Genomic DNA, 14,231 nt, shown 5'->3' on the forward strand with positions numbered 1-14,231 from the left:
CAAGGATCTAAAACGAGCACACAGCGCTAACATATGAAGACGGTGCAACTGCTAATGCTAACAAAACAATGACAGGGACGTCTTATCATCACTTTTTAGCGTTATTTACAGCTTACCGAAGTGCTCTGTTCATCGTCTCCAAAGATAGAAGGAATTGAACCCTCAATCAGACAAAGTCTTTCTGTAAATCCTTCTTTATACTGGTGGAGGTTGATGAAGCAGTCATCATTGAAGTGCTTCACACACACAAAAATGACCTTATCCACAGATGTGGTACATTTCTATAAAAAATAAAACTCAACCAGACACTTTGAAAAGGTTCTGATGCTGGGAGACGGTGTAATGAAGCGTGTGGGTTACTACATCCAACAACCAAACATTTAGACTTATCCTCTCGTAACTTCAGCATCCTGGAGCTTGGACTACAAAATAAAAGCGAGAAATAAAAATGGTGGATTGCTCGAAGTGTTGGACCTGGAGTTGATGAACTAATTTGGCAGTTCTTCTGCAAATACTGTGACGTTATAGTTCAAAAAACGTAATAGAGAATAGAAAAATTGAAACAGATTGAAAAATATGACCAAAACAGAAAATAAAGATATCAACGGAGCACCTGAAGAGATTAATTTGAACTTTTCTGTGCTTCTAAACAATCAAAATATACAACAAAATGCATTTAAGGGCTAAAAAAGTAGATTTAACATATGTCCCCTTTAAAGTTTTTTCACAAAAAAAAAAATAATAATAATCTAATTCTGCTGAGTCACTCTAAAGCAGGGCCGTCCAATTTGGGGCCCGTGTGCCAAAGTTGGCCCACAAGCGATTGGTTTTTTGCCCGCTGCCCATATTTGAAAATGTTATTTTTTAAATGTATTTCTTGTAGCTTGTTCTGCTCTATATAGAACTATACACTCAGAAAAACTTAAAGCTGAGGTCCAATTACATTATTATTTTTCTTGAGTTTTAAAGGATTTTCAAGGCAGTGGTAAATGTAGTGTTTGGATCGTGACGGCGGGTACGTTGTGTCTTATTTTTGTTGTATTTAAATTGCATTAAATGTCTGAAGATGTTTCATCATTTTATGCCATGAAACACAATAAAGAAAAGTGTTCTTCAATTTCAAAACTATTGTTTATTTATTTTACACAGTTATTGGTATATTTTACTTCAGTGTTCATGTGCTTATATAGTATTATACTATATTTTTATTTTTGATATATTTTAGTTTATTTTAATGTTAATTTTACTTTTTTCTATTATATTTCATTTAATTGATTTGTTTTAATATTTAATTGTGTTTAGCGGACACACAATGTAATGTAATCTTTAATCTTTTATCTATAATCCTCTTTGGCATTTTTATGCTTCATGTAAAAAGTCGTCTGTTTTTACCTGAATAAATAAGAATAAAAATGAAATGATTGTTAAGATGTTGGTGCTCGTCTGATGGGATGTGAACGTTGTGTTTTTAAAATGTCAGCGCAGCAGCAAAGTTTAGGAAGTGACATTTAACAAGAGTTACACAGTTTATCATCCATTGTTCTACACAAATGGATTATTTAGAGAGGAAATAACTAAAGTTTGTTTGTCCACGTGATCGGAAACATTAACACTTTCATATTAAATGAATAAACTTTGAAGGTTTAATGCAAACACATTAGAATTAAATAAATCAACATGCTTCTCTTTGTTTAATGTATCAAATCTGAATGCTCACAGCTTGTATGTATTGTATTGTCATTTTGTATTTTTTTCTCTCATTTTATGTTTTTTAATTATTTTTTTGTATTTGCGTTGTCATTTTTGTATATTTTTCTGTCGTTTTTTAATGTATTTAGAGTAATTTTTTAATGTATTTTTCTGTTTTGTATGTTTTTTTAGAATCATTTGTGATTTTTTTTCTCTCACTTTGTGTTTTTGAGTAATTTTTTGTATTTGTGTTGTAATTTTTGTGTATTGTCTTTTTGTATATATTTTCTGTTGTTTTTTATTATATTTCTAGAGTAATTTTGTGTATTTTTCTCTCATTTTGTGGTTTTAGTGTTATTTACTTTAATTCTTGTAATTTTTATGTATTTTTCTGTTTTATGTACATTTTTAGTCGTTTTTGTAAATTTTTCTCTAATTTTGTGTTTTTGTTGTCATTTTGTTTTATTCTTGTTATCATTTTTATGTATTTTTCTGTCGTGTTTTATACTTTTTAGAGTCATTTTGAGTATTTTCTTCTCATTTTGTGTTTTTGAGTCACCTTTATGTATTATTATTATTATATATTTATTTTATTTTTTTATTATTTTTGTGGGTAACTAGTCTTACATTTAACAGTGTGGAGACTTTTATACTTTTAAAGCTGCTCTTTGTTTAATGCATTCATTGTTTACTATCACAGCTTTAAATCAGAGCTCAACAATGGTTAGAAGGTCAGGTAAAGTGGGAGGAGCTCAATGTAGAGCCACTGCTCCTCCATAATCAGAAATGTTCAGGTCAAATACATTTTTGGGTTGTTAGACTCTTCATCCTCTTCATCGTCACTCTGAGGTTTGTTTTTCTCTGATCTGATCAGGAGACTTTCTCCGTCTCTGTTGATTTACTTCATCCACTTCTTCTCCCAGTGGGTGCTGCAGAGGCGGGGCCTCGACTGGCCTCTAATCCACAAAAAAAGGGAAATAACGTTTTAAAGCAGGGGTGTCAAACTCATTTTAGTTCAGGGGCCAAATACGGAGCAGTTGGATCACAAGTGGGCCTCAGGTTTTAGGTTGGAAAACAAACAATTTCAACGTTAATGTGGCCAGATTTTCACTCAGTTATAAACTAGACATAAAGTATGGAAGACATCAATAATATCTAAGCAATAAGTGGCAGATACTTAATTATCCTTTGATTTTTTTAGTTTTTGACCAATTTTTATTTAATTTGGGGAGATTTTGTGGAATAATTTGAGAAAAAATGCAGGATTTTGTAAAAACCTCTTACACAATGATTTACATTTTCTCTGTCATTTTCACTGACACGGGCCGAATAGGATGCTCTGGAGGGCCGGATTTGGCCCCCGGACCTTGAGTTCGAAATGATTTAGAATGTGGGATCAAAGCACAGCTTTTATTACAACACATTTATTTATTTATTCATTCATTCATTTAATACGCACTGGGCACAGTAGGCGGGGCTACACCCTGGACCAGGGGTTTCAAACCCATTCTACAGCAGATAAAAACCAACATTTTCCAAAAAAAAAGTCAATGTAACTAAAACCAGCACTCAAACACTCCTTTGATAGTGAGGGAAGGCAATCAAGGAGATGAGCGTCACCTGTGTGGAGACAAAAGGAAAATCTACACATTTTCTCTCAAAACACAAGGAGGGGCTGTAAACCCATAACCAGACTAAGAAACAGATTAACACAAGAAATCAGAACTAAGACAAAAATAAATAACTTTTACTTCCTGTCTACTTGTCCTTCTCATCCTGAGCTTGAGAACTGTTTCAAATCCAACTAAATCCGTCTTTTCTGTCTTCTTTACTCCTCCAGGTGCCCTCCATCACGCGGTCCGTGGACCGTGACAGGATCCTGGCTCTACGCCAGCAGACTCAGTTCCTTTGGGACGCCTACTTTTCTTCTGTGGCCAAAATAGTGCTGACCACCCTAGAGGTGAGACTGCTAACAGTGGCTAACGCTAACCAATGGGGTAGCTTCAATGAACCATGATGTTCTATGATTGGACGGGAGTGAACAGATCTACTTTGTTCACCTACTTTTTCTATTATTTTATTTATTATTATTTATGACATTACATTGTTGGATTATAGATCAATTCATCCTCACCTGAGACAGGACAAGACTTTTGATTCAAGCACAATGATTGTCTTGTCCTGTTTTATTGTGTCATGTCTTGCTTTTCTTTGTCCTACCCTGTCTTATCATATCATGTCTTATCTTGTCTTCCCTTGTCTCATCTTGCCCCGTCTTGTCCTAGATTACACTGTTTCACCTTGTCTCACCCTGTCTTGTCTTATCTTTCATTCCCCGTTTCACCCTGTCTTGTCTTGACTGATCATACCATGTTTTGTCTTGTTTTATCTTACCCTGTTTCGTCCTAGCTTACCCTGTTTCGTCCTAGCTTACACTGTCTTGTCTCATCTTGCCCTATCTTGTCTTATCTAATCATACTCTGTCTTGTCTTGTCTCATTTCATCCTTTCCTGTCTTGACTCATGATACCTTGTCTTGTCTTACCCTGTCTTGTCCTATCGTACACCGTCTTCTCTTGTCCTGTCTTGTCTCATCTTACCTTACCTTACCTTGTCTTGTCGTACCATATCTTGTCCTTTCTTATCTTACCCTGCCTTGATTAGTCTTGTCTTGTCCTATCTTATTACAAAACTGCTATAAACCATGTTGCCAGAATCAGCTGATGCTGTGTTCTAAAAAGGCAGGTAACCCTCCAATCTGGCAACAAATGCAAAGAAAAGCTTGAACTCAGATTCCTGAGTGCGTGTTAGGGTTAGGGTTAGGGTTAGGGCTAACCCTAACCCTAACCCTAACCCTCAGTGAATGAATACTGGCAACAATGACATCATAACTTCTTTATCACCACGAGCTTTGTTATATCATCACATGAACAACATCATCATCATCATCACCACAATTTATCACATCGTTTACACAATGGATGCATGAAGACATGAAGACTAGCGTACATATTTTATTCTTCTATAAAAAGAGGCGAATCACACAATAAAACCACAAAAAACCTTTGGTTTGTCCATCTTTGACGTACTGTACGTACATTGATGTCAATGTAGAGCGAAGTGGGCAGGGACTGTCTACAAATTACAAATGTAAATATTTTATTAAATTATTAAAAATGTACATTAATGTATGTTTTTGGCTCAGCATATGGACGTTTAATGAAGGGAGCAGCTCTGTATTATGTTCAGAGAGGTGTAGATTGTGTTTGAACCACCTTATGATCGTGAGATATCAAGGCGTGAAAATTTAATCTGTGAATCTCTTACAGGGCGTGGTTTTTAGCTATACACCTGAAATGTTCTCTCTTTGTTTAATGTTTATTCTTTTTATTTGTAATATTTTTTGAGCGACTGTAACACAACCCTGAGATAAAAAAAAGTACTTCTGATTATAGATTTATTTATATAGTTTTTATTATTTACAGTCATTTCCCTCCTGATGTGGGACCAACACTGACCTTTGTATTTTCAGTTCATGTTCTAATCATATCATTTATATCATCATTTTGTGTATTTATGTTATTGTTTTTGTGTTGTTGGTATTATTTAAATCATTATCTGTGTTTTTTTGTGTCGTTTTGTATATTTTGTTGTAGTTTGTTCTTTTTCTTATTCAGTATATTATTTTCGTTTCAAACTAGTTTCAAATTAATGCTTTAATTTGTTAATTTTCCTTCTTTCTCTCTCTCTCTCTCTCTCTCTCTCGCGCTCTCTCAAGTACCCCCTGTAGTGCCATCACGTACCCCTAGTGGTACACGTGCCCCCATTTGTTTTAGATCATGGAAATGTGGGCCAAAGTGTTTGTTTATAGTTGTGAATATGCCAGAGAGCTTCTTTAACCTAGCATAATAACATATTTGTTATTTTTTTTTGGTCTTTCTGCTCCTCTCCTTCTTTAGATAATCCAGGACCGCGTAGACTCCCACATATCCAGGAGTCGGTTACTGTGGAATTCCCTGCCAGGAGGTCTCTACGCTCTCCCTCAGTATTCCACCGACCCTGCTCAGTTCCCTTTTTACTACGCCGCACTGGGTACGTACAGCATGTGTGTGTGTATATATATATATATGTATATAAGCTTATACGTGTATAAAAAGCTTTAAATGTTACATTTGTTAAGGTTTTATATTTCAGCTGATTTGGACGTTACAGCAAGAAAATATCAATTGCAAAGTGGTTCAAATGTATCTTGTAAAATAACCAACAGAAAATCACATAATGTGAAGCACATTCAAAAAGAACAAAGATGTAAAGCCTCATGGTATTTTTTAAAGGTTGTAAGATAAAAATCTTATTATCAAAAGCAGAGCAATAAAACAATGTTAATACAACAGATTAAAGAGGAGGACAAACACCAAGCAGAAAGAAACCAACAGTTTTCTTCATTATCCAAAAAAAAGTTAATAAAACCAAAAAACTAGCATTTAAGCACTCATTCAATAGTGAGGGAAGGCAATTAAGGAGATGTTTCACCTGTGTGGAGACAAAAGGAAAATCTACACAAAAAGACTGAGAGAGAGAAACACATCATCGGCACAAGAACAAACTGTTTTCTTCATTATTATCCAAAAAAGTCAAATAAAAGCATGCTCATTTTAAACTGCCATTGTTTTCCCTTTCAAAGAAATATTGTTTTGTGTCGTTTTCACAAGCCCGTTATTTATTGTATTGTATTTGTCATTATTATTATTAAAATGAAACCCAAAAACTAGCACTCAAACACTCCTTTAATAGTCAAGGAAGCCAATCAAGGAGATGAGCTTCACCTGTGTGGAGACAAAATATCTGCATTTGTACACAGACCCAAAATAAAGGTTTAAAAACACAAGAAGGGACTATAATCCAATAAATAAACAGATTAACAACACAAGGAATCAGGAACTACGACAAAAACATCAGAACAAAGACCATAGATGTTGCTCGGAACAGTAAAAACCGTCTACCTGGGGGCGTCTCAAAGTGAAAAGGTCACACCCACAGTAAATCCAAGTTAAATAAAAGCACGCTTTTTAAAAAAACAACAAAAAAACAAACTGCAATTTATTAACCTTATTCCTTTCCTTGTGTAGTTTTCACAAACCCACTATTTATTGCATTGTACTACGAACTCAGACAAATCAACGTGAACAATAATCTAAGTTTGAAAGCAACGTTATGAAGCTGAGTGGAGACAAAGCTACAGGCGGAGAGCACGGCCTGCTGCGTGTGCACGTATGTGTGGGTTTGAGCGTGCACGCAGACCCTGACTCAGATCGATGTTCGTATTCCTCGGAGGTGAAGACGACTCTGGGGTCAGGAGGAAGAAAGACGGTTTGTTTATGCCTCTGCAGTAAATATCACTATTTCTGCTGTCGCTGCTGTGTGTGTGTGTGTGTGTGTGTGTGTGTGTGTGTGTGTGTGTGTGTGTGTGTGTGTGTGTGTGTGTGTGTGTGTGTGTGTGTGTGTGTGTGTGTGTGTGTGTGTGTGTGTGTGTGTGTGTGTGTGTGTGTGTGTGTGTGAAGCAGTTGCGTTGTCGACTCGGTAGTTTTAAAAAGGCCTCAGGTGCTGGAAGTTCCAGTTCGACCTGAGCGTAAATACAAAGTCATATGAAGTTATTTTGTTTAGACTGAAAACAATTCATGACTTAAATACTTAAATGTATCAGGTCTGTGAGGACAAGATGATGCTCAGCCATAAAAATTCAGCAAGTTCACTTGAAGAATTAGAAACAACCAGGAAATCCTTGTTTTAATCAGAAAAAAATGGGTTAAAAGTGACCAAAGATGGTGGAAAAAGTGGTGAAATGGGATTTTAAAAACCGCAGAAATTGGTTAAAAGTTACAAATTAAAGTGGGTAAAAACAGAAAAAAAAGTGGTAAAAAGGGTTCAAAGTGTCAATATTGGAACAATTAGTTTTAACTGTCAAATAATAGACATGACAAATTGTTAATGTGGTTAAATTGTCAAAAAATAAGCATGAAATATGGTGAAAAAAGGTTAAAAGTGACAATAATGGGTCAACATATGTGACATTTGGTGGAAAAGTGGTGAAAAGGGTTTATAAGTGATGAACATGTCTGGAAAGTGGAAAACGTGCAGAAAAAGCATTGAAATGTGATGTAGAAGTGTCAGAAATGTGAGTAATGTAGCAAAAATACATTAAAAGGAGCAAAAATATGGCAAGAAAATGTGATGAAAATAGGTTAAAATATGGTGAGTTTGGTGTAGTTGCAGAAAAAGGTTAGAAATAAGCAAAAATGGGTCACATTGTTCAAAAAATATTGTTAGTTTCTTCAAGGCATCTGGCGATCAACCCTCCCCCCCTTAGTGTCATATGGGGTCCCAGCCCCAAGGTTGAGAACCCCTGATTTAGAGCATCCAATTTGGCCAACAGGAGGAAGTGAAATGACAAGTAATCCCAAACAAATTCTTCTAAATTACACAAAAATGTGTCACAAAATGAAGAAATGATGTCACTTTTTTCTTATTTTGATGACTCTGCACAATACATGCCGTAAGGGAGTTACTTCTTTGGACGCTAAAAGTATTTTTATTTATACATTTCTCACTTTGATGATTTCTAATGATAATATGTTGTAGTGAGCCCAGTAAGGACAGGATAAAGATGCAAAGACGGAGACAGGGAAGTGTTAATGAAGCCCAAAGTAACACCAGCACCTTTAATTAATAAAACACCCCCACCCTGCTCTGACTCTGCTGAGGAGACCCCCAGTCACATGGTTCCGTCCCTGAAACAGAAGGCGGGCCCTGCTTTTCTGACCCCTGCAAAGGGCAGAGCTGCAGCTTCCATAAATACCAGCGAGCCCACAGAGCCCACCTGAGACGGCCGCTCTGGGGCCACGTGTCAGAGAGATGGATGGAGACACTAAACAGCACTCTGGCTCCACTTATCCACCACCGTCTATTCCCTTAGTCCCACACCTAAGCAACGCTTCAGCGTGCACGCTTCCCACGGTTTCACGTGCGTGTGTTTGTTCTCTCGTCTGACCCAGTTTACCCACAACGGATAAATATAACGCTCCACACGTGTTCATTTAGGTTTAATCATTGAAATATTTTTAGTTTGAGTTCAAACTGATTTGAATCTATTTAAACTTTTGAGGATTTAATAAAAAAATAAAAAAATACACCTCCTTAAAAACATTTTTCTAAATATTATATTTCAATGAAATTTGGTTTTCAAAAGAAAATCCTTTTTCAGACCAAAATAATATATATATATATATGTATATATGTATATGAAAATAAAATACATTTCTTTCTTTTAAACTTTAAAAAAAGATGTTTTTAGAAACCCCCCAAAAATATAACAATTTTAAGATTATTTTATTTTCAAATTATCTAAATAATATTAATAATTCTGAAATGTAGTTTTATTTTTAAAGTTTAAAAAAATTAAATGTATTTTATTTTCATATATGTTCTTGTCATTTCATTTTGAAAAATGATTTTAGTCTGCACAATAATTTTACTTCAATGAAAAAATAATACTTAGAAAAAATATTTCACTTTATTTTATAGATAATTTTATTCTATTTATTTAAAAAAGAATATTTAAAAGATTTTTCTGAAAAAACAATTTCCATTTTCACTTTTTCTGTGAGCAACATGCACACTCAAGCCCTGGCAAGATATTTTAGTTTCCTATTTGCTCGTTTCACATCATATCCCACCCCTACCTAAAATAATAAGATTTGTATAAATATTAAATAATGCACATACAGTATCTAGAGTTACTGTTAAATGTTTATTCAGAGGACCATCACATGGTCACATGGAGCTAATCCAATAACAACATGAACATATTTAATAATGTTTACAATGTAAAAACAAAGCTTTTACACATACAGTGGTCCTCATTAGATTTTAATCAATTTCGTCATGAAATGAGTCACATTTGCATCCTGTGCTCGTCTCTCATTTATCTTCATATACACGATGATGCATCAACGTCTTTTTAAGGCGTCCATGAGGGGAAATAAATGGAAACAAACGTGTAGATTGATCTAGATTGTTCTTTAGAGAGTGAGTGAAGACAGGGAATGCAATCACTCGTTAATTAAACACATCTGCCTCCATCACAATGCTTATATGTCTGGTGCACTACTTCCTGTTTACCCGCCGGCAGGGGCAGCGCCATCCTCCGTGACTCTCACGGTTCTAAATGTTGTAAAGAATGAATTAAATCACACATTCTATACCTTTCTGTAATCATAAGAAACTATAGAAGCTACAACTGTAGCTAACACACATTCAGAACCAAATACCACAGCACACACACCAGGACATTATGTTCAAAGAGAAAAAAGTCCACAACTCAGTAAACTCAGCATTTTTCCATTGCTGTGTGTCACAAAATAAACACAGATCTCTATAACAAGAGTCTACGTGAAACTACAGGCTGAGCTGATTCCACTGATATACAGGTCAGGTATGTTACGTACCAAAACAACGCCACTAAATCAGAAAATACACAGCGGAAAAAATCAGCAATGATGACAAATTGTGTCTTATCTTTATTGTTTCTCTACAAATGTTGCTCCAATTTACATAAAACTTCATATTTTTATAAATACAAATCATGTTGTCAGATAAACGCCGCCATTACACATATCTGGACATCCAATGAGGCGCATAGCACTCGTGCGTAAAATGGCAGGTCCCTCCTTTATCCAGCTCTGATTGGCTAGGGCTAAAGCCCCTCCCATAGTGTTTGATGTCATCAATTTCTACAGGCTCTGATCTTTACAACACTGTGTCAATCATTCTGATTGGTCAAAGCATTGCTGAATAACACACATGTAACTCCTTCAAAGAGTGGAACCATGAATAGCATTACGCATGGCACAGCAGAAACCTGAATAAAAATAAATATGTGTTCATTTTAACCCAAATTGCATCATCTAGTGGTCAAACTAGGTGGTCAAGATTAATAATGTTTGGAATCAATTTGACTGACATATTACAGTTACACACTTGTTTCCAAACTTGTGTAAAACTTTGGCACAGTTGTGGCAAAGTGTGCTTGAGCCTGAACTTTTATTCTTTCTATTTTTTTTTTTATTTGAATCTTTGGTCTAATATTTATTATTGCTGCACCAAACTTGCTGCAGTTGATGTTCATACATTAGTTACATTTTTTCTGCTTTTATAGCCTTTGATAATGAGAATTGGCTTCATATTTGATATAAATCTCTCGGTTTTTTTTTTTTGGGCGGTCTACAGATTTCTGTATTTAAAACATGATTAATTGTCACTCAGTATTCTATATTTCTAAAATTAGTCATGTACTGTATGTCATGTCCAAGCTTAGAAAAACATTATTTGCTATGGGTATGTGATTTTCAGAGAAAAAAAAAGAGGGATGGAGCTCACTGTGGGGCGCCGATTGTAAAGTTGCGCATGCTAAAATAAACAGCAACGTTTTGCAACATTTAGCAACAAATAACTTTTGAAAAACATATGGAACTTTTTACCAGATTTACAGCAATATTTGTGAAATTTGTGATATTTCGTTTCTTGTAGAAATAAAATGTCAATGTTAAATCTAAATCTAAATGTTAAATAACAAATCTAAATCTAAATGTTAAATAACAAATCTAATTATAAACGTTAAATATAAATCTAATTGTTAAATGGTAAATCTAAACGTGAAATCTAAAGGTTATATGTAAATGTTAAATCTAAAATCTTAATGTGAAATGTTAAATCTAAACTTTAAATCTAAATCTAAACATTAAATCTAAATGGTAAATTTAAATCTGAATGTTAAATGTTAAATCTAAATCTCTAATCTAAATCTATACATTAAATCTAAATTTTCAATCTAAATTTATACATTAAATCTTAATCTAAATGTTAAACCTAATTGTCAAATCTAAATCTATACATTAAGTCTAAATCTAAATGTCAAATCTAAATCTAAACGTTAAATTGAAATCGAAATGTTAAATCTAAATGTCATGAAAGAAACAAAATATTTAGCTAATATGAAAATTCACCCAATATAAAAGCTAATTTCGGTAAATGTCCATATTAGCTAAATGTTTTTGTTTTTCCCCTGGCACTTAGATTGAACATTTAGATTTAACATTTACATTTAGATGTAATATCTAATATTTAGATTTAGATTTAACATTGACATTCTATTTTAGCGAGAGAAAAAAAAATCACAAATTTCACCAATATTGCTGTAAATATGGTCAAAAGTAACTGAAAGTGTATTTTACCTGATGCAGGTGTGTGTGTGTGTGTGCGTGTGTGTGTAGGTCAGAGTCCCATGCAGCAGTTCACAGCTGTGATCCACGCTGTGGCTCCTCTACAATCCCACGTTTCTCCGGTGCTTAAACTCATCATCGCTGTAGCTAAGTCCAGGTACTGTGCACAGGTGAGTCACACCTAGCTTCACTACTTCCTTTATTTATATGATTTATTATCACAGTGTTAAAAAATAAAAACACTTAAAGATAACTTTAAAAAATGATAAATAAATAATATTTAATATTATATATTTTTAACTTCCTTAAATATGAAGCAAAACAACAGAACATTACTGTGTTTTGTAAGTAATATTGCTATTTGTTTTTTGTTTTTTTGTGTTTATATTTGTGCAATTTGTTTCCATTTTTCTGTTTATATTTTTATTTTTTGTCATATATCAACAAATAAAATTTAATTGTTTAAATGTTTAAAACTACATATTGAAAATATTATAGATGTTGATACATACAGTATATGATCAGATAATATCAAATACATTTCAATGTATTAATATAATAATAATAATAATAATAATAATAATAATAATAATAATAATAATAATAATAATAAATTAGATATTAATGTTTGTCTTTTTTCCTTCGAACACATTGTATTTTAAATCGTAAACACAACATTTTTTAATTCCCTTTATTTGATGTGGACCTCACGAAGGAAATATACACTGTACAGAACATTACAAAAAAGAAAAGCAATATTCAAAGTTAAATACAGTCTTCTATCTTATTGGATCTTGAATCGTCCCAAAATATTTATATAACAGAAAATTACCAAGTTTGAATTTATTCACCAAACTTTGCTTTTTCATCCATTAGTAAGAAAAAAAAAATTCATTATTCATCAACACTTTGATCAGAAGTTAGTTATCGTCCAGTGGTAATTCTTGTCTTGTGCTGATCACAGGTTGTGGTTTTATGGAACTGTGACAAACCTTTACCTCCAAGAAACAAGTGGCCCTCCACCAGCGTGCCTCTGAGCGTCATTGAAGGACGGACTAAGGTAAACACGACCCCCAAAATAAAGGCCCCAGAGAGCGGGGACCCCCACTGTAGCTGAACATTGAAGAACAGTCATGTGGAGACAGGACCATCTCTAAGGGGGAATAAAGGAGAGATTTTTGGGGTCCATCCATAAAGTCAGTAAAATGATGGTTTATTGTTCTATGAATCTGTGATAACCACATTTATTTATTCATCTGAATAATATCCACTGTTATCCAGGAACGTTTATTATTATTATTATAGTCATCTTAAAGATGGAAATCCTGGTTTTAATCACTAATAAAATGGTTCAAAGTGACCAAAAATGGTGGAAAAGGAGGTGAAAATAGGATTTTAAAAAACCACAGAAATTGGTTAAAAGTTACAAATTAGAGTGGATAAAAAAGGTTTAAATTTTAAAGTGTCAATATTGGAACAATTAGTTTAAACTGGCAAATAATGGGCATAACAAATGGTGAATGTGGTTAAATAATCATGAATAATAATGGGTCAATAAATGTGACGGGTGTAAAAGTGGTGAAAATGTTTTGAAATGGAAAAAATGTACAGAAAAGGCATTAAAATATTCAAACTGTGGGGCTGTTATTAAATATGTGATTATTATTTTGTTTTGTTTTTTATCAGTTTTGAAGAACAATAATCACATTATTTATTTGTTTTACTGTACTTTTAAATAAAGGTTAATTTTTGACTCATTTGACTCATTATGATTATAAATATATATATATTTTTTAAAAGGCAGCCTGGCTAAATCGATCCTTCAGAATAAAACCATTGATGATCACATAAAGTGACTTTTATCACAAATGAAACAGATATTTGATGGTGAGCTGCTGTAAATGCTGTGATAAATGATAAATACAGTGAAGGATTCTGGATTATTCTAGTTGTAAATGATTTAGCAGCAGACGTGACACGCTGCGGCGCTCATCACAGGCTACATGCTGACTCAGTGTTTATGAGCCACACATCAATAATAGCACCAGAGTGACTATATCTCACCTTCATCAATCTCCTCTTAATATGATCGGCTTCTCCCCACACGCTGAAATGTGTATTGATAAGTTCATCTTCACTATTGATTATGACCTCCCAGCTTTGCATTAAATTACATTAAAGTGACACAAACAATAAACACTTCAAATGTAAGCCACTAATGTTGACCTTTCACATAATACAGGTCGAGGTATTGTTTTTGAGACTT

The 14,231-nt window shown here is 33.8% G+C and overlaps 1 protein-coding gene across 1 annotated transcript in view; it reads left to right on the forward strand.

The window, feature by feature from the left end:
• LOC114457548 (exostosin-1-like) overlaps window positions 1-14,231 on the forward strand; it is a 140,100-nt gene that overhangs the window by 108,632 nt on the left and 17,237 nt on the right. The window contains exons 6-9 of the mRNA XM_028439491.1: window positions 3,530-3,649; window positions 5,648-5,780; window positions 12,017-12,135; window positions 12,930-13,025. Of these exons, the coding sequence (XP_028295292.1) occupies window positions 3,530-3,649; window positions 5,648-5,780; window positions 12,017-12,135; window positions 12,930-13,025 (468 nt within the window). The remainder of the gene's footprint in view (window positions 1-3,529; window positions 3,650-5,647; window positions 5,781-12,016; window positions 12,136-12,929; window positions 13,026-14,231) is intronic.

This window comes from Gouania willdenowi, chromosome 24 (genome assembly GCF_900634775.1).
Source record: "Gouania willdenowi chromosome 24, fGouWil2.1, whole genome shotgun sequence".
Taxonomy (NCBI): Eukaryota; Metazoa; Chordata; class Actinopteri; order Blenniiformes; family Gobiesocidae; genus Gouania; species Gouania willdenowi.